General features: G+C 37.3%; 2 protein-coding genes and 1 long non-coding RNA gene across 3 annotated transcripts in view; 2 read left to right on the top strand and 1 right to left on the bottom strand.

Annotated features, from left to right (window-relative positions):
* The window catches only part of LOC121426076 (integrin alpha-V-like), a 43,569-nt gene extending 35,448 nt beyond the window's left edge, over window positions 1-8,121 (top strand). Inside the window, exons 23-29 of the mRNA XM_041622226.1 lie at window positions 622-711; window positions 1,804-1,888; window positions 2,482-2,646; window positions 3,283-3,465; window positions 4,126-4,236; window positions 4,926-5,057; window positions 7,793-8,121. Coding sequence (XP_041478160.1) covers window positions 622-711; window positions 1,804-1,888; window positions 2,482-2,646; window positions 3,283-3,465; window positions 4,126-4,236; window positions 4,926-5,057; window positions 7,793-7,981 — 955 coding nt within the window. The 3' untranslated portion in view covers window positions 7,982-8,121. The remainder of the gene's footprint in view (window positions 1-621; window positions 712-1,803; window positions 1,889-2,481; window positions 2,647-3,282; window positions 3,466-4,125; window positions 4,237-4,925; window positions 5,058-7,792) is intronic.
* LOC121426078 lies at window positions 237-14,137 on the bottom strand. The gene is made up of 3 exons (XR_005971556.1): window positions 13,844-14,137; window positions 5,850-5,980; window positions 237-443 (listed from the first exon to the last, which is right to left on the bottom strand). It is a non-coding gene; the product is annotated as an uncharacterized LOC121426078 (long non-coding RNA).
* Window positions 14,138-14,423: 286 nt separating this feature from the next.
* On the top strand, window positions 14,424-18,770 carry LOC121426077 (beta-2 adrenergic receptor-like). Its single transcript, XM_041622227.1, has 2 exons — window positions 14,424-14,680; window positions 15,290-18,770. Exon 2 carries the CDS (start codon window positions 15,482-15,484, stop codon window positions 16,685-16,687), a length of 1,206 nt encoding a protein of 401 aa, XP_041478161.1. The 5' UTR covers window positions 14,424-14,680; window positions 15,290-15,481; the 3' UTR covers window positions 16,688-18,770.
* The last annotated feature ends 2,736 nt before the right edge of the window (window positions 18,771-21,506 follow it).

Genomic DNA, 21,506 nt, shown 5'->3' on the forward strand with positions numbered 1-21,506 from the left:
GTATATATATTTAATGCATCTGGTAACAAGTACATCATGATGCCATGATGCTGAATTAATTATGTACAATTTTCGTTACGTAAGAGAAGAAAAAGAATAAAAATAGAAATGAAATGATGAAAATTAATATTTTATTGTTCGAAATAGAAATAACATGAAAATGTACTTTGCACAATTGATTGTGGGCCCGGCAGCCGCTGTGCAGCGCCAGATCGACGAGGCTCTATCCCTTTAATCATTGAACGCCAAACAGGGTAGCAGCAACTCCCTTCTTTTAACGTCTATTGGTCTGACGCGGCCGGGGTTTGAACCTCCGACCTTCCGGTTGTGAGACTGTCGCTCAACTAACTGAACCAACACATCGGTGCACAGTGGGGGGGGGGTACGGAGTGGGATGTTTCCTGATTCGATTGATAGTTTTCTCCATCTTCCTGAAAGATGATCTGGAATTTAAGTATGACAAAATAAAGTTATATGAGCATTAGATACATATCACCATGTTCAGACCAAGCGTCTGCATGTTATAATGAAGATAAACTCCTTTCTTTCACGATTAATCCTACTTGTTAAAAAAAGAATAATAACATTTGAAGCAAGATAACGATTTCATTTCTTTATTAGTACTGATGCTGAAAAGCCAGGAAGAGATGAAGATAACTTCGCAAGTGTTTCGATCCCAGTCTTTGCATCATCCTCTCTGGTGCTCACTGGGTAGGTATCCATCTTTTTAATCTTAGTTCTCACATTTCATTTTCAACGCTGTTTGATAGATGCACTTCTTCTCTGCTCGCTAAAGGCCCTATCTCACCAACGGAGACGTCGCCGCGACAGTCTCCAACTTATCAGTCGCTGCAGTCGCGGAGACGTCTCGGAGACCAAAATGGCTTGCGCTCTCACCAAGGAGACGTCTCGATGGAACGTTTGAGAGATCATACACCTGACTTGAAGCAGGAGGAGGGATATCAGCACGCGTTCAGTCACGTGGTTTCTGAAGTGGGTCAAACAGTGTGAAGAAGTGTCGCGGAGACGTCTCCGCAATGTATTATAATTTTTTTTGGGTCTCCAGCAGGTCTTCGCGATGTCTCTGAGACGTCTCTGAGACATCGCGGAGACATCGCGGCGACGTCTCAGCAGTCGCGGATATCATTAGTCTCCGAAACGTCGCAGCAACTGATGGAGACTTCTCGGAGACGTCGCGGAGACTAGAAACAGTCTCCAAAAATATCAAACATGTTTAATCTTCTTGCGACTCCTCGGAGACTCTGTAAATTTCATGAGACGTCTCAGAGATGTCGCGGAGACGTCTCTGCAACTAGCAAAATTTGTAGTCGCGAACTAGTTTCAAGCCCAGTGAGATACCCCCTTATGGGAGAACCGTCTTTTTTGTCAAAGTCTAAAGAGATATTACAAACGATTAAAATGGGTCTTTCCAACAGTATTCTTTTTAAGCATCTAATCATCGTTAATCTTTATATTTCACAATGGACATTACGATGAGGATTAACGGCGGGAAGCGGCTATGAAAATCTATTTACAGCAGGTTTCATGCTTAACATGGCTATAACATACGTGACACAAATTTTTTGCCGCAGTTCCTTAGGCCGAGCGTGTCAATCCCGGCCACTTTTTAAAGCCAAAAAGCTTTATTACCAATTATCAAATTCAAAAGTTTATGAAAACACTTGTTAAGAAAATTGTGTCTAATTAAGTAAATCACAACTACCTAACTATAGTTCAACTATCTTTGCTACAATTTCAACCAGTTTTGTTGTTGTCAATCTGTCATTTATTTGCGTATGACAGCAATTCAATTCCAGACACCCTGGTTATTATCGAGGATAGCAATGAAACGGACAGCATTGGGCCTCCCATGAGTCACGTGATTCGAGTAAGTAGTATGTTTTAATACTAACCTCCACTGCTGAAAAATGGTGTGCATTGTATAAGGTTGTGGTTTCTGATGTTTTGGCCCTACATCGAATCGGTTTATTTGGTACCCTACAGAATACGTTCCCTTTAGATATTGGCAGAGTCCTGACGATGAATTAGATTAAGAGTGGTGCCTTTACGTCCCTTTAGAAATAAGATTCAGCCCTTATATTAAATTGATTTACTTCATTGCGCCTTTGCCTCCCGCAATTAGCATTGTGTAAGTCCCATTGGACTACTCGTGGTGCCCGAATGTCACGTTGAATATTCTTCTATCCCTTTTCACTCACTGGATTATTTGTGGTGCCGTTGTAGGTCATTGTTTTTCATAGCACCTTGCTATCTATTGCTCAGAATTAATAGCATCAGGGTAATTTCACAGTCTACAGTGAGGGTGTTCACATTTTGGAATCAAAGTGTTTAAATATAGCCAGTGTGGACAAAGATTTCACAGGGTATTTCCCCCTATTAACACGCTGCTGGCGACACTGTACTGACGCTGAATTATTTCAAGCAAACAAATTAAACATGCCAATTTTAATCCATCTTCAGTTGCAAAACAACGGCCCCAGTTTCATCGGCCCCTCCATCATCGAGATACTATGGCCGATCAGACTCCAGGACGGCACTGTCCTAATGACTGTGGCCGAGGCCTCCACCGAAACAGGCATGCCATGTACTTCTACTTTGAAAATAAACAGTGGCGCTTCAACGGAGGTAAGATTCTCAAGATTATTAAACGGCACCTGCAACCTATCAAGTTCATTTCTATTAGTACATAGTGCTTAATACATCTCTTAATTTGTCTAGGTATCCAAAAATATATTTTTAGATAGTGTCTGAAAGAATACTTTCCTGTGTTAACTCAGTATCCGACGAATTACCAGAAATTACATGTAGATAGCGTTAGATGGCGTCGTCGTGTAGTTTTATGGGGGCAATTCGAAAGCACCTTATCTTTCAAGAACGTCAGGAACATGTCCTAGAATGGATGAAGACTAGACAGATATGTTCCAATATTTCAATTGTTGTACCTTTTTAAAACATATTGGGTATAAGACTGTAAATCAATGTATGATAATATCATCTCTACATGCTGACCACTTTCATAACTTAAGGGGCATTGCAAGAAAACCATGCTCTGTTGCAAATCAAATGTAAATCCTCCAAATTAACCATCAACTTAACTTCTGATTCAAAAACCGAGTTGCAACCCAAATTTCTTGCAAAGCCCAATTTCGCCTGATCATGGACTTATTCTTGATGAGCAGCTGTATGTTGCGTATAATGCCCCCATTACTCATTATTATCATCTCTCCGTTGTGTTGTCATTTGTTATCGTTTGTCCAACAGAACAACATCACCACCTATGAAGACGACGTCAGCAATACTACCATCTACACGTTATGGGCCGATTGCGATTCCCTTCCCGAATGCTTAGTGATCCAGTGCCCTCTGTCTTCCCTTGGCGTCGGGGCGGACGCAGCCGTCATTATCAGCGTAGAGTCGATGCTGTTGCGTGATACAGTGTTCGCAGTAAGTTACTTCATAGGCCAACTTCTTCTAGATTATTTTGTAACAACAGTTGTCTATAGATCGGAAGTTGAGCAAGAATGTAATAACGTTAACGCATCAGCAAGGCTCTGTTTGTTTCGGGAAGTTAAGAATTGTGGGTTGTCAAAGGCCAGGCACTGAGTCAGTATTGATAATATATCGCTTCAATAATGCATTTATGGCTGAGTACTTCATATCATAAACTATAGTAGGTGGGGAAACTAAAATAAAGTATAATCAGTATTTTATAATATATTGGAATTGAATGCATTGGAACCTCTGGGGCCATAGGATAATTCATTGTGGAATATCGTTCCTGAAGACTTAAAGAAAGTGTGTCTCTTTTGAGACTTTTATGAGTCTCCTGAAATTTGTTTTCTTAAAAAAAATTATTGTTTTTGCACCATGAGCACTCACCAGAGTAGATTTTGCGCTTTATAATCCACATTATTACTATTACTATTACTATTATTATTATTATAATCATTATTATTATCAGCTTTATAAGTCATATTATTACTATCATTATTATTGTTGCTGAGGTTTTGATCATTATTATTATCAGCATCATCATCATTATTATCATTATTTGCAGTGAATTCAACAATGAATTATAATCCCAATACCATTTTTATTTTACAGAAATATTTTCTACATTACATAGAGGTTGTTTCCACAGCGTCCGTCTCGGTCAATGGTACGGTGTACCCTGGTATACCTTATTCCCCACACCCCACTGTTTCACCCCTCGAGGTAAGAACTGGTTTTAATTTTGTGTATCATGAGCATGCTCCCAACAATCATCACAGAATTTCGGGGCTAGGTTTATATAAAAATTCACCAAGGTTTGCATTGGATTTGAAATATGACACAACATATGGGTGCGTCGTGGTCTAGCGGTTCTGACTCCCACCTTTTAAACAGAGGGCCGTGGGTTCGAATCGTAGCCATGGCGTGTTTTCCTTCAGCAATAAATTTGTCTACACTGTGCTGCACTCGACCTAGGTGAGGTGAATGGGTACCCGACAATAGTAATTCGTTGCATGCACTGAGTGCCGGTGATGGAAGCTCGAGCTAAAGCCGGGGTAATAATAGCAGCGCTTTGTATCATTTAGCAAAAAGCGCTTTATAAATCTAGCTATTATTATTATCATTATTATACCTGATTTGTTCCTGGTCCGTATTCTTAACAAGATGCGCTTGCAACAATGATCTTGATTGGTCATTGACATTTTACTAGTGGTGCTTATGAATTAACCTTCAAGATTGTACATGTGTTTTATAACTGCGAAATTGAACGATAGATTACCAAACCTCACTGTCAGGTACAATTACATGAAATAGTACAATTACATGAAATAGTACATCATATAGTTATGAACAAAAACATTTGCTAATGGGAGCTAACATAATTCGAAAGGTTATTTTTTCTCTCTCTCTAGATCCAGACAGAGATCAGGGTACAGTATGAGAAACAAAGGGTTTTCATCCAGACCACACCTATATGGATCTACATCGTTTCCTCTATAGGTGGTCTTCTCATCCTCATCATTGTCATCGCAATTCTATACAAGGTAATTTATCTATAATAATTATATAAAGCATATTTCAAAATCTGTCATCTCACACAATGATATGGCTAGTTCTCTTATGTAACGCTTACTACCACTTTTTTTATAACGTCTCTGTGAGCTTCCAAAATGACCAACACCGGCTTCATTAGCCCCGCGGTCTTTTTACACCAACTGAGCATTTCAATGAATGAATCATGACCTTTCTCTATAAACCTTACCTTGGTTTCCCTTGCTGCATGAAATTTACCCCATGACGGGGATCCGAACCCACGACAATCGGATTGGATTGCGAGAGTCAGTACCACAAGACCTTAACACCTCTAGACCCTTCCACCAGGAGTTGTTACCTTCTTACATTAATTTTCCCTACAGCTTTAAAATGTGTGAATTGCGTTGTTTCAAAAGCCATAATTGGGTCATGTTCTTTTGGCTTGGAGTAAAATAGATTTAGAACTTTTATTCAGAGTTTTAGCACGAACTTGAAATGGTCCATTTATATTTGAATGTGTTTTTTCGTATTAACAAAAAGGTAGATAGCATGCATGGTTCTCGTGGGACCTTTCAAGAATGCTGAAACACTGTAGTCCAAATTTGGGTATGAGCTCGATCTTCTGCAATTTAATGCTCAAGGGTGTACTAAAAGCATACCAATGTAGAGAAAATTCCTCGAGATACATAACGTTTTCCAACGGATAGCAATATTCTTTTGCGTTTTACATCCTCTCTGCATCCGTAAGTGCAGTGGGACCGAGCCTGTGGGCAATGTTATTTGTATGCCATAAGAAATCTAACCTGTTTTGGCAAGCGTTTCCTTGCTTCATCAGACCTTCGTTCTCTTTGATGACGTGGTTGTTTTTATTTCCGTGATCTGACCTAATCTTCATTCGGAGGTTACTCGAATTTGACCTTGAGCCGTCAGTCCTCTGGAGAAGAAAAAAAGTTCACATATCTGATCAGTGATATTATTACGAAATTGTTTCTCAATTGTTTTTAGATTAACTTTTTCAAACGTGAGAAATTAACCATTGGGCACCAGGAGCTGCTGGATGACGTCCGAAATGGCAGGCGTACATACCAGGACGCCGTCCGCGTTTCCCGTATTTTAAACCCTCTCTATAATTATGGAGGTAGAATCTTTATGAAATTCGCTCTTTAAGTAGATCAGATGCCGAACCATGCCTTATTAGAGGATGGTGGGACATGGGCAGCTTTTCATTCATTCCAGTAAAGCATTTTGCAACACTGCCGTTGGGGGCGCCTCAACTATGCAACATGATTATATCTCACTTATTATCAAGGCATATCCATCAGTATAGTAATGCTTTTTTAATATTTTATTGAACAACAACAAGATTTAAAATAGAACGCTAAATACTATTTTTTAAATTAGATAATTCAAAAGATCATTTTTGTTGTTATTGTTGTTGTTTTCATGTTCGTATGCTGATATTACTCAGTCTATTGATCATTAAAGTAGAAGAACTCTCCATTCTTTGAACTTTAAGATTATCTTTTACACAACTGTAGATTCATGAAGTGCACATTACAATTACGCCTCTCCATGCAATCAATACATGACATGCCGAATGACGCTCATGTTATCATATACACAAGCTTCATTCTTTGACATTTGCAGGTGTTTCATTCAGCTTCTTTTAGAGACCATGCTCGCATTTGAACTTGTCTGGTTCTCGAAAGACAGTAACTACCAAGATGTGAATTACTCATTTCTTCGACTCTCTCAATCATAATCGAGCTTAGTCCTTGCCTCATGTGACCTGCTCCATGACTATATTGAAGCAAAGAACAGAAAGGAAGGATTTTAGCAGCAGTAAAAGAGAACTAATGGGAAATATAATAACTTGATACATTATCATCTATGAGATTAATAAGGAAATACATGCGCGATGTACCTTTGATTGAGTTCTGATTAACACATAGGCATAACTGACCGGCATAACCGGTGGCATTTGAACTGTTTCGAAGGTAACAAGCATGACAAGTGTGGGTAATTATTCTAACGTCGGAGCAAAGTAAGATAATGGTGCGGATTATTGTTAATTGATAATCTATCCTCATCTAAAAAAATGACCGGTCATACTTTACTTATGACCGTTTATTTTCGGCCATTGGTGAATATATGCGCGAGGTCAAATAAATGACCGGTCACATGCACGAGGGCAACCAATTAAGGATCTATCTCGCCGTCACATGTACAAAACATCTATCGCTATTATCCTAAAACATGTTCCACAATCAGAAACATATCTTCGCCGTTGATATCAATTTCATTGCGACATCATCATCTCAGCATTATGTAGGATATATTTTTTGACTTCAACTATTACCTATTCATTACCTTCAATTATGACATCGTTATCCATGTTATTTACAAAACATGGTGCATTGACTTACTAGCGCATCAATAATTGTTCGCTATCATATCAGGTTTCCGTATTCTCGTGCATTCATCATGCTTATGCTTAGTTCAGATAAATTGATTGATTACTCTCTCGCAGACACATTCTCTTCTTCTTCTCTTTTCCCTCTTTCTTTCCTCTTTTTTTTTAATCTTTTGTTATTTCTTTCATCTCCCTTTTCCCTTTCTTCTACATTGTGGTCGTCGTGTTATTCACTACTCTGCATCTTTGTGTTGATTTCATTATTGCTAAATCGTTAAAGATAATAAGTGTGTGTGTCATTTCTCCTCCCTTTCCGCCATGTTCCGCATCCAGGTGAAGTTCTTCAAGCGCAAGCAGATAACTGAGGAACAGCGAGAGATTCTGCAAGAACATCGGAAGAGTGTCCGAAGGTCCAGGATGTCCGCGCCCGATCCCGATTCCCCACCTCCTGACGACGCCTTGGGTATGGAAGAATCGCCCTTACAACGAGAAGGTTCTGTGGCTGGTCTTATTCAAGAATAATAAAATGTTTAACAAAATATTTTGTGAATAAGTGACATTACCAAACAGTAGGCCTATAGTGCGGGAACCTTCCTACCAGTAGTCCAGATTGGACCTTGATTGGTGTTTGGAACTCTTTCCCAAAGCTAACATTGAGGGCACATGCAGCTTTGAGAAAGGGAACTTCCAAACACCAAGGTCCAATCTGGACTATCCTAACAGCGGACCTTAAAAAAAATTAACATTTTACCATTCCAATCGAATAATCTTGCGGATATAGGGCACAGGCCCATTCTGCATTCATGGTTTTCATGACATTATCGCCACAAAATGCTGTCCAAGATTTTATGAGTATATTGTCGTGATGCACATGAATCTCAGGGAGGGGGGGGGGGTAGTAAGTCGGCTAGTCCTCACTCAAAAAAGTAGCTTCTTTTATCCGAGGGATATTCATAACTACAAGGTTTTTGTACATTTTAATGTATTTGGTGCGGACAAAACACCTTTTTTATCCATTGCTGCTCTAAACATTAACCAAATTTTCTTTTGGGGCTATTTTTATAAAGAATAAAAGTTTTTCTTTCAGGTCATGTGTCTAGATTAAAAAAACATTTTAGTAATGCAGGCGAAACCTATCATCTGTATCATGATACAAAATAACTATTTTCATCTTACAAAAGTTGTTGTTTTTACGCTTAATTTCTGTTTGAGCCCAAATAATTTCATTTGATAAAGCTGAAGATCTATAAGCTTATATAGGTTTTATAAGATGAGGTATTTTAGATGGTTTAGCATCCAGCTTTTCATAGGCCAAGTACACTTAGCAGGTTGGAAACAAGAAAACTGCAGTCTGATTGGTCAATGAGACCACACACCCACACGCACATTCTAAAGGTTTACAGGTTTCCCACTCCAAGGTCGCACTCTACATGTTGTACTCTCTTCAAATTACCCGCGAGTGTTGTTTTGTGAACCTTATCTGCTTATCCAGCTAATCAGAACTCCAGATTTTATGCTAATAAAAATGTCAGTAATCTCATCGAGCATCTTGGTGGGAAAAGCTGACTGTTGACCCATCTTAAAGGTGCCATATATCAAGAGTGGCATTGTGATAAATTACAGTGTTAGCTCTCTGGTGATATAAATACTATTTGAGCCCGAAATAAAAAGTTTTTCACAATTTGCAAAAGAAAACAAGAGGAAGAAAGTCCGTTTTGATACATCTGGTCAGGCCTGAAATTCACTTATTTATTCGTACGGTACAAAAAGATTAATTATTACTTCAAGATGAAGGGGTTAAATTCTGTTAAGAAAGAAAGTGTCACAATGCACGAGGTTTTACAATGAGGTGAATTCATTTACGAGAGGACTTTGATAATTCTTGCTCATTATTTTGCTCAATATCGTACTAGTGACATGCAGTCTGACTGGGAATGGTTGGAAGCTGTGTGCTTTTGTGTAGGCCAATATAGGGGACTGGCGTTCATCATAATTTGGTTCCCATATGATTTGCATCATTTTAGCATATAAGTTTCCAGCGCTGTTTCTTAATGTTCTTCATATTTCTGGGACAAAAAGGTAACGGGTATGTTAAAAAGTGGATACTTTACTTTCCATCGCTATATACCTTCTTCATGTTCTTTCCCTTGTTCGTATTGTTCCACTATTATGCTCTCCTCGCTTTCTGGTGAAGTACAGGACTGAACACAATATTAACGTTTTCATAGTTATTATATAATGATAATATGCAGTGCTATTTACAGTACTTTTTAAAGTTCTGATGAGTGGTATCATTTTTTCCAATACATTGATCTTAGTGGAGCTTGATATGCATTTATATTCCATGGAATGGAATGTATGTGGTCATATGTCACCCGCTTCATGGAGAAAAAATTCGCGGGTTTGATCTCTTGCCGATTCATTACCAAAGACTTATATCGGAACATTCTTCCTGCTATAGTTGGGAATGAGAACGGATAAGAAAATATCTTAAATTAAGGTTATTATGTGTTTTTTTACTTGATATAGCGTGGTCATGACTATGATGGCATTACTTTATCGAAAGATTCATTGTATATTTTGAGGTTGGATTTAATGGCCCGTATTCTGAAGTCAGGTTTAATTTAGACCTCAGTCTAACTATGCATGTGCTAAAATTATGGGGAGCAAAAAAAATATGTTTATATTGCATATTTTTTATGTTTTCTATTTTTTTTTTCTTTTGATTTTATAATAAAGAAAAATATTGTTATCATTACCGGACAATTGTGAACAATGTGTGTGTACGTCATGAGTTGATAAATTTAATGTGTACGGTTAGAGATTTGTGCTACAATTTGCTCTCCATAGTTTAACCACAACTTGTTAAACCACAACCAGAGTTTAATTTAAACCCTAGTTCAGAATACGGGCCAATGTGCTTTTATAGTGTTTATCTTTAAATTTGTATTTAAAAACGATGTACATCATGTTTCCCTGATAGAAAAAACATCGTTGAATATATAGTGTTCACACAGTGGAATGTCGGAAGATGCGATTCACACTGTTAAAATGCTAAAATTAAACCGTGTGAACACGATTCCACAATGTGAACACCTCTACAGTATGAATTTTCACAGTTTGTTATTGTATTGGACTGTGTATAAATGTAATTTACAGAGTTAAAGGGATGGTCTATGCTGGATATATTCATATATCAATAAATAATGTAAAATTCAAAAAGCAAAATGCTGAAAATTTCATCAGAATCGGATAACAAATTAATGAAGTTCTTGAATTTTAAAGTTTAGCATTATTTGCGACAATAGTTATATACACATAATCACTTTTCTTATGTTATTACATGAAATAATAATTGTTTTCATTTTGTTCATGCATGTATCTCCTCTATAATTAAATAAGTTGCAGCAATTAATATCAAACGCACTAATCAGTTATCAAAAAAATGTTCATGGAGACATGCCTAGAACTGTTTCACCGGAAAATGGAAATCTTTAAAATGTCATAACTTTGTTATTCGTTCTCCGATTTTGATCAAATTTTCAGTGTTTTGTTTGCCTGATTTTTCTCTATCTGTTTAAATCGTATCATCTTCAGCCCGGAGCATCCCTTTAAGATGTTCAAATTTACAGTATGACAACGCTGTATTTCACACTGTAAATACACTGTGGGACTGGTTGTTCTTTCTAACATGGATGGTTATGTACTGTGTGTAGGGGTATAGGTGTGGGGGTGCGTGTGCTTGTGTGTAATGCGAGAATGGGTGTGTGAGTGGTGTGTGTGGGTGAGGGTGTGTGATAGGGTGTGTGTGTGTGCGTGTGGGTGTGTGTGCTTGTGTGTGTGTGTGCGTGTGTATGAAAGCATAATATGTTGTCAGCTTATAAGCCTGCATGGTAGATGACCTAACTCAGCTAATTTTAACGTCATTTGGATTATAACATTACTATGTTTCACAGTTTTCTTAATCTATGACTTCTTCATCACCGTATAAAAAATGCACAGTTCTAAGGAAAAAGGAAGAGAGTCAGTAAACAAAATACTTACCATATATTAACCTTGCGAGACTAGATAATTATGATGTGTTTCACAAACATTTTGTTCAGGATAAGTTATTTGCAATAAAATACCGTCTTCCGCTGTTTAGAACGTATATTTGAAATAAATTATATCACCATTTATTGGAATCACACAGTCTGTTCTAAATATGTTTTGTGTATCCGTACATGTCTTGACCGCCGTCGTGTATGAAGCTAACGTGCAAATTTAAGAAAAGATATTTCATTAGCCCTTGCACACCTCACGAATGACCTACGATATTTATATTATTATTTCTACTACTGTACTAATATTACTACTCCTACTACTACTTCTATTACTACTACTACTACTACAACTAGTACTACTACTACAACTAGTACTACTACTAATACTACTACTACTACTACTTCTACTACTACTACAACTACTACTAGTACTACAATACTACTACGACTACAACTACTACTACGACTACTACTACTACAACAACAACAACTACTACTACAACAACAACAACTACTACTACTAGTACTGCTAGTAGTAGTAGTAGTAGTAGTAGTAGTAGTAGTAGTAGTAGTAGTAGTAGTAGTAGTAGTAGAATTCAAGCAGTATATCAAATTTAAAACATATTCAATGAACAAAGAAACGCTTTGGTTGTACCATTTTATATAGTTTGTCCGATATCAATGTCACAGACTTTTTTGTATTAATATTTACCTTTACTCGTTAAATAAATTTAATGACTGATTTGCTCATTGGGTCAATGTAATCTTTGTGGACAGGGGCGGCGGAACCGGAAGGGACACTTCTCACCCCCCCCCCCCCCCCCCCCCGCAAAATAAAATGCCCTTTTTGACAATGGAAAGTGTTTTTTTTTATGAAATTTGCCCTTTTTCAAATACCATAATGAAGTAAAACATAAAACATTTTAGGTTTAAAAATTACAAGATTTTTGGCTTGCGCTTCGACCTCCGTCAATTATTGTTTAGTAAAGCACTCATTCGGTCCTTGCATGGTAACAAAAATGCTTAGAATACCCAGTTTTCAGGTTCGAATATAAAAAAAATCAGCTCACGCTTCGCGCTTTTAATATTCAATTAGTGAGATATGTATCCTATCCTTCAGTCACTACAAATGCTGTCCTTATCAGGTTCCTTTTCTAGTCATTAACAAATTCAGCTTGCGATTTGCGCTCGCGTTAATTCTTTACTTAAATAAATCTTTTTCCAAGACCGAATAAAAAAACTGCTCGGAAAAAGTTGGAATGTTTAACTTTCATGACTTATAAAAAAAACATGAAACGTCTAAATGTTTGAGCTCGCGATTCACGCTTCAACATCTCGCGAGGATGCCCTTTTGACAGAAATTAGCGTCACAGTTGAACAAAATGCGAGTTTTACAACTTTAGATTTGAAAAAAATAAGTGCTCGCTCACTGAATTGTAAAGCCTAAATATATATTTTCTCAATCAGAAATCACTTTAATATGGCTTTGCTCAACTAAATTTCTACAAAACACACAAGTATATCACACAGATAATAAACTAAAATACGTTCCCCTGTATGCGGAATATACTGTGCCAACTTGTTGGTCGAAGGGGAATTTTTTAATGAAATATTCCTAAGTGAGGAAAAAAATGTTTTGAAGACATTACTTTGTCAGCTGCACCCTTCATTTGACCCTACTTCCTTCCTAGTTTTCAGATGTAGAAACCAAAATATTCAGTTATCTCACTAATAAGATCTGAGTTTTCCTACAATTTCAATATAAAGATTCTGTTTTCAATGGAAAATCACATGTTTATCAATTTTCCGGGGATGTCTCAGAACGAAAAAAAAAAATCCCGGCAACTGATAGAGACATCGCGGTGAAGCTTCGAGACTTAATTCATTTATTCATTCTATTTCTATCATTTCTGTCTTTTCGATAGAAAAAAATCATACAATGCACTTCCAAAAAGTATTGGTTAAAGTAGCTTACCTATTGGTGAATAAGACTTTGTTTTCTGCCTAACCAAATCGTTTAACCAAAGTTCTGAAAGATGTTTTCCAGTAAATTTGTTTATTTTGACCATTTGGTCGATCCGACACACATTCACCAACAAATTGGTTAATTTGACCAGTCCCTTTTAAGGATATATATATATATATATATATATATATATTCATATATAGTCATATTAACAACATGGAAATAAAACAATTCTAGAAAGGATATGGGAAACACTGGAATGCTTGTGAGTGAGAGTTTCCCTAAAAAATGGAGTAAATTAAATTGAACAATACTAATATGAGCAGATTAAGTTTGTCAAGGATGTTTTGACAGCAAATGTCAAAATATACTTACAAGTTAAGAAATCTATTTCTATCCGTCCGTTATAGGATAATGGATTTTACTTGCAGTCGGGGCGGGTAACCATGCCAACCATCCACTCTCATTTGATACCTACGGTGGTGCCCTTCACATTTAAACATATACAAGGACGTAACACTCGCTTAGGTTAATTTTGTAGGCCTTCGACTTTCAAAATGTGTCATCAACTCCTTCCATTGCAAATTGATCAGGCTCAGCTTTAATGATCTCCCCCATGGTCACGCATTAAGGAATCGGCCTACTTATTACACGACGGAGAAAAGAACTCGCGACACTACCACATCAAAAGACCTGTTAGCTGGGCTGGAATTACAAGGGAGATTAGGCATTTGCTTTGTATCACATAGTTTTCTTTTGAAATGGATTGAACAGAATGCACGCATCGTTAAGTGGCGCCGTAAACACATAAAAATAAGTAAAGAATGGTCAATAATAACCCAGCCCACATATCCCTTTTTCTGGATCTTCATCATTGTCCTATTCTCGTTCGGTTTCTTTGTTCCTGCTGCTTCACAAGAACAGTAGGAAAAAAAAGTCACCCAGACATGTCAGTTAATTTAATAGTCGGCTGGATTTAGAACTTGTATAACATTTAAGATTCGAATTTCTCTGTATTATATAATTATTAGCTCCGTGCAACGATCTTTACCTTAATGGTGACAAGGTGGAGGATCCGCCAATACTACATTTGATGTGGGGTCATGGAACCGGTATTAGATTAGCTTGTGAAGACATCGGTGGCATTCGATAGTGACAGTGAACTGAAAATCATTCATGATTACTGTGAACATACGGATTAGTCGCTAAAAGGTAAGTTTTCGAGTGCCATCGGCTTTCAGTTGCATTTCCCCGGTCAAGCAGTAAACCTTAAGTACCCCAGGCAGAAAATCCAGTAGGACACCCTCCCCAGCCAATCGGGCCTTTTTTTTCTTAAGTGTTTTATTGATCTATCCAAATGAAATACAGACTTCTGACCATGGAGTTTGTTGTGATTGACAAATTATACATAAAAAAGACTTGACAAAATGCGAAATTATGATTTCAAGAAATCATAATCTTATCATTGTTCTATCTTTAATCCAATTCGCTACTCGGGTGACCTTCACATTAGACATAATTATAGGGCGTGTTTCCTATCACGACAATTAAATATTTGATTCTTAAATTGATTTTCTTTAGGGATGGAAATTGATTATGATTTTTCTCCTATACCAATGGGATTTTGAAAGTTACCCACTAAATGCCACTATCACTGAGTCGTTTTGATTTTGTCTTTTTAAGGGAAGCTACAAAAATTGACCTCTCAAACACCCGGCAGAGGATTGTCAATTTTGGTAACTGTATTTGGTTACTCTGCGTGGATAGGCCTATGATGTTAATTATACTCCTCAACTGACTTTTCTCCCTCTCTCAATACAGACGGTCTTCAAAATATCAGGATATGGCTAAAATTACACATCGTCCTGATCATCCAGACCAAACCAAACTTTAGAAGCGATCCGGGAAGCGATCACCATCTTAAAACGTTTGGTACGTTCGCCATTTGAAGACAAGCAGTACTATCTCTCTTACCTGACACAGTCAAGTGAGTTTGTCATAGTAGGCCTATGCATGGTAACCAATCTAATGGATATCGTCACAGACATAGTCACCAACATGGGCACGGAGCAAACTATCACCGACGTTTACACCGACTGGTCTGCTAACGTTACATATTTGCCGACAAGGGCATTCAGGACCGTGACTGAAGAAGTAACAAGCAACGATGATTATCACCAAGACAGTGTCCGGTGGGTATTTGACCCTCCTGCAATTTCAGCTTTCTTCTTCTTCCAGGTGATCGCTGCCATCCTGGGGGTCGTAGGAAACACATGTGTCTTATTAGTGACGAGCAGATGGAAAGCGAAGATGAAGTCAACAACGGATGCCTTGGTGCGTGCTCTGGCAGTTGCCGACCTCTTGACATCCATTCTGATTGTACCTCACCCTTACGCCAGCTCCGTACCTAACACGATTCTTGGCGAATTCTACTGCAAGGTAGTCACATCTCACATCTTCATGTGGACATCTGTCGTCGCCTCGATACTCACGTTGACTGCGATTTCGATCGAAAGATACTTGGCGATATCACACCCTTTCTTTCACAGACGATCAGTGACGAAAAAAGGAATAAGAGGGTTGATAGTGACCGTATGGATCCTGGCTTTTCTTCTCAATATCAACCCACTTTTTGTGGAGTATGTCGATAAAGTGTCGCACCATTGCGTCTTTAGATACCACCGTCGGGACTTGGCGGGAAAGATGTTTTATGGCGTGATCGTTTTCGTTATCGAATTCATAACACCGTCTACCATTATGGTGATCACGCACGTCCTTGCCTCGCGCACACTCAACCGCGAACTTCTGCGGTTCGAGAAAAAGACCAGCCAATCAGAAACTTTTGGGCTATCTGAAAAGTTGGTCGTGGCAAAGAAAAGAAACATGAATTCACTTTTGATAATCTTCATGACATTTCTTGTTTGCTGGGCTCCTGAACAGATATTCGTGTTGCTTTTCAATTTAGGAATAATTGACCATTCTCATCTCGAAAGCCAGGCATATTCGTACGCCGTGCTTCTAGCTTTCGTTAATTCTTGTGCTAATCCTATAATCTATACCATACGATATCCGAAGTTTAGAACTGCCATTGCTTCAATGTTGGCATGCTGCAGTGGTAAGCATGGCAAGGGAAAGGACGACATTCCCCCTGCCATGCCTGCTACTATATTCTCTCCTGACATGACTGACAATAAAAGGAAAGACAGCGATAACGTTTAAAAATAAAACATTTCCTGACCATATTTGTCGATTTCAACAAGTGTGTCGACTGGAGTGCCGACTGCTTTCTTTTAAATCAGCATGACAAGCGGCCCGTTTCATTTTTATTCTTCAATTATTGCAACCTTGCCGTTATGGTTACTACCAGGGAAAACTTAATTTTTAATTTGTTACAACCCTGTTATCATCATAGGTAATAGAATGCCAAAGTTGTATACCGCAAATCGTATCAAGTCTTTTATTTCAAACGGGCCTCTGAGGGTTGACGGGATTGGAGAATGTGACTTTTCTCAGGTAAATATGTTTTGTTTAAGTATGTCAATGTTTATGGGAGAGATCCTAGTGAACTAGAAGAAAAAACTGTTATGATGACAGTGGGCACTGCAAAAACGCTGCCTAAAATTTTAAGCACGTCGTTTAAGCCCGTCACTCTAACCACTATATTGTTTAAACTTTTTAAACAACTGTTTGAATTTTTAACAAGTTGTTTTAAAAAGTTTGAATAATTACAAAAAAACTGAACAATTAGCTTTTTGCTAGAGTGACAGGCTTAAACAACATGCTATATTTTTTACTGTGGAAAAGGAGCTTTTTTAATCCATGTCGAAGATCTATTTATTTGGCAAAAATGTACAAAATTGTTATAGGTTTTTAAGCCTGGCACATCAAGCAGTTACATAATACTGCTGTAAATTTACTTTTGGGTTGGTCTACTAAACCAGCGCTTCTCAACCTTTTTTTACTCGAGGACCACTTTGACTCTCTGATTTTTTTCGAGGCCCACCAACCAAAATTTTAAGAAAGCGATATGACTACTTGTCTCGACTCAAAGATAGACAATGATTATAATGAGCATATAAGTGCGTATGAATTTCAGTAGCCCGGCCTTTGAGCCCCTCTAAACATATACAACCATTACAACATAACAACTTAATAACAAGAATGCTCAATACCTTCAACATTCGACACACATTGCTTTAATATGGCTTTGCATCACTGCCAGGCATGATGAATCCAAATTTAATGTATTCAGGGTCATATTTTCTTACAGTTACATTCAGAGATTTTTCAATTTGTTTCTTCCCTAGCAATTTTCAAATCGTTTTAAAAAGGTCTATTTTGATGAAAATACGTTTTCGTGAATTTTGAACACAAAGCCCTAAAGCACGTTCGAAACGAACAGTTCAAGAAATAACTGCATTCGCATAGGTCTGGTAAATGGGCAACAATTAACTAAATTCTACACAATATGCATACATGATGAGGTTCACATCAAAGTTAGATCGAAACCATCATAATGTGTATGCATATTGCAACATGCATAAAGCATGCTTTAGCTTTTTTTGACCCACGTAGACCAATCAAACATTCGGGCTGTCGGACAGTTCCAGGACTGTGAAACATAATAGTCCCCCTCTCCATTTTTTTTTCTTCCTCTGCAGCTTCTCGCCGCCCACCTGGGCGAGCTTCGCGGCCCACCGTTTGAGATGCGCTGTACTTTTTGATAGGTTAATAGTGCTAATTTTAGGCCTATTTATCGCTTGAAAAAAAAGTAAAATGTGATTCTGTCGTTACGCTTTTTCCCTGCTTAGGCCTACGTTCGAAAGACTTTCTCTATTGTTTGAGGATTGTCGACACGAAGGCCAGGGTGGCTCCAGAGATAGCTGAGTGCCGCTAGACACCCCTACATCCATCCCGCCTACCCCCTTTTTTTTCTTTTTTTTTTGCTTGTTAATTCCTTAGGGGCAACCGGTTACTCTCTTGGCCCCGTCTTACAAAGAGTTGCGATTGAACCAATCGCTCACAACTATTGAAAGCCAGCAACGACATAATCTAAAGTACGTTTGTTCAAAATATTTTCTAGATATGATGTATATTCATACATTCATTGCTTTCTTGAAAAATTCTCTATGCTTCTTTTTTTTTACAAAGGAAATCGTGCAAATATCCTGTAGAAATAATTATGACATTAATGGATTCCCATATATATAGTTAAGGCCAGATCAATCGTAATTTTTTGTAAGACGGGGGCCCTGGTTATTTACTGGGCCCCGTCTTACAACGAGTTACAATTGATCCAGTCGTTCGCAACTATGGAAAACCAACAATATCAACATCTAGATACAATGTTTGTTCAAAATATTTTCTAGATATGATGTATATTCATACATTCACTGTTTTCTTGCTTCTCTTTATTTTCAAAGGACATTGTGCAACTTTCCTACAGAACAAAAACAAATCATGTCATTGATGAAATTCCATATACTTGAGGTTGATCGTATCAATTGTAACTCTATGTAGGGCAGGCCCACATGGCCCAGGTGTATGGCTCTTGACCGCTGTCCTTTTTTTTTGCGCATATCACTGTTAAAAAATATTTCAAACAACGCTGTTTACCATGTGAATCGCACGGTAGTTGTTGAAACCGTTTAAACAAGTGTTTGAAATCTTATTCAACCGTGCATACATTATTAACAATTAAATATTTAAATTCAAATATTGTTGTTTGAGGTTTTAAAACCCTTGTTTAACTTTTTTTAACAACTACTGTGCGATTCACATAGTAAACTGCGTTGTTTGAATTATTTCAACAATGCACATCCTGGCTTGTATGCAAATGAGGGAGTCGATTATGTTACACACTCACTATTATTTTGAATTCCGATATATATGAAAAAATATAGATTGATTTATTGTTTTATCTAGATTTGGTAATGTTAGAAGACTGGAACCTGATTTGTACACAAATGAGAGAGCCGAGAATGTCACACGCTCACTATTATTTTGAATTTCATTGTATGAAATATAGATTTATTAAGTTTGTTTTATGATATAGAAGACTGGATCTCTATCAAATCATGACAAAATTACAATACTTTTACATCTTTCATAATGAATCAAATGATATTTTAGTTTCTTAGAAAAAAATAGAAAAAAAAATAATTTACTTAATTGACGTCTCATATTGCATAACATGAAAAATAAATAGGGAGTGTTCGACATTCTGCTCTCTCATCTCCTTGTTGCCTATTTGTATATCACCTTTTTTGGGGCAATGCAGCGAAACTTTAAAATGTCAAAACTTTTCTTTGGCTTCAGAATTTTATTAATATTTTCATTCAAGTCAGCTATTCTTGGGAGTGAACTTGACCTATATCACATGTATGATGATATACAGATTGACATGTACATTGTAAGTGTTTCCATGGTTTTTGTGGAGTTGCTTCCATTTTCATCAATTGCTATTTATATTCACTCAGTTCTCCTCTAGCCTTTTATAAGAAGATGAACGCTATATTTTGACGGCGAATAAGGTGCAAACTAAGATGACATAACACTTATCCTACCTAGCAATCCCTTTCCCTTGGCAAACAACATCTATGATATTTTCATTGTATTTTAAGACATTGTAATAGTGGTTTCGTAAAGCCATTACATTCGTTGTTTGTGATTGATTTAGGGAAGGGGGATTAAGATTTCAATGATTTTTCTTATATGACATATCATGTTAAATAATTATAATCATCTCGATTTTGTGTTTAAACGTATTGTTTTTTTTTATATGCCCATGAACTAACTATACTTTCGGGACTAAAATCATGCTAATTGAGAAATGTTATAGATGGTATGGAAAAATTAATATCATATCTTGCTTGACATCGCTATGAGTTAATACATATAGATAACACTCATATTAGCCAAGTTGTATGTATAAACTTAATGAAATAATGTTTTGTTAATTTTTTCAGATGATTTTCATCAAAATATCTGCTATGTTAATGTCAACAATCCTATTTATGTAATAAACATGCCATTTATAACTCTTTATATCTCGTTTGACTTGTTGACGCCAATTATTTAAAAGTCATAAACTGATTTTTTCCGGGTTTTTTTCTAAGTCAAGTCAGTGGGGGACACCTTGTATTTCTGAATAGAATCATTAATAATTGAAATTGTCTTAATATGCACTAACAGTGGCGTGACTACGGGGGCATGGGGGCCACGTGCTCCCCCCCCCCGCCATCGGCTGGCAAAAAAACGGGGGAAAAGGAGAAAGGAAGAGAAACGTAGTGGGGATGAAGGAATTATTGTATTTTATATATTATGTTATTACATTTTATATATTACATCATATTACATAAGAATTTTTTTTCATAAATTTATGAAACATAATTGGCTTAGGGCGTATATAGAGGGCTAATGTGTTCTTCAATTCTGATGCTTGCATTGTCTGGGTTATATAAATATATATATAATCCTGTTGTACTACTACATCCCGTGTTCAAGTCAATATATAAACCAATTATACTTCCTCGCACTTCGAGTATTTATTGTTTATGCAGTGACATATGCTTTTTAATGACTATTTCATGATTGCCCCTTCTAGGGTCTGAATATCAAACATTTCCTGTCCGTGCTTGCGTTCGCATTAGTGGACTGGCGAGATGTCTGCTCTTCATATAAAAAAATCAGCTGGCGCTTCGCGCTCGCATCATTTGGTTTGTGAAATAGGTATGGTCTTAGTGAATTCCTACAAACAAGCCTTAAAATGCTCCTCCTTAGGTCTGAATTTAAAAAAATCAGCTCGCGCTTCGCGCTGTTCATGATTACAATGACTACAAAGGGTGTTTCATGGGTTAGGTGTAATTCTAACAAAATCAGCTAGCGCTTGCATGGCGCTCGCATTGGATGACTATGGTGAGATATGTATGCTCTTTATAAATTCCCTAAAACAGTCTTTAAAATGTCCGTTTCGAGTTAATATATAACAAAATTTCAGCTCGCGCTTCGCGCTCGCATTGTTTGTTTGTGAGAGAGG

This window comes from Lytechinus variegatus, chromosome 13 (genome assembly GCF_018143015.1).
Source record: "Lytechinus variegatus isolate NC3 chromosome 13, Lvar_3.0, whole genome shotgun sequence".
Lineage (NCBI taxonomy): Eukaryota > Metazoa > Echinodermata > Echinoidea > Temnopleuroida > Toxopneustidae > Lytechinus > Lytechinus variegatus.

Coding starts and splice junctions, on each gene's coding strand:
- LOC121426077 (XM_041622227.1), top strand. CDS start 15,482: ATGGTAACCAATCTAATGGATATCGTCACAGACATAGTCACCAACATG.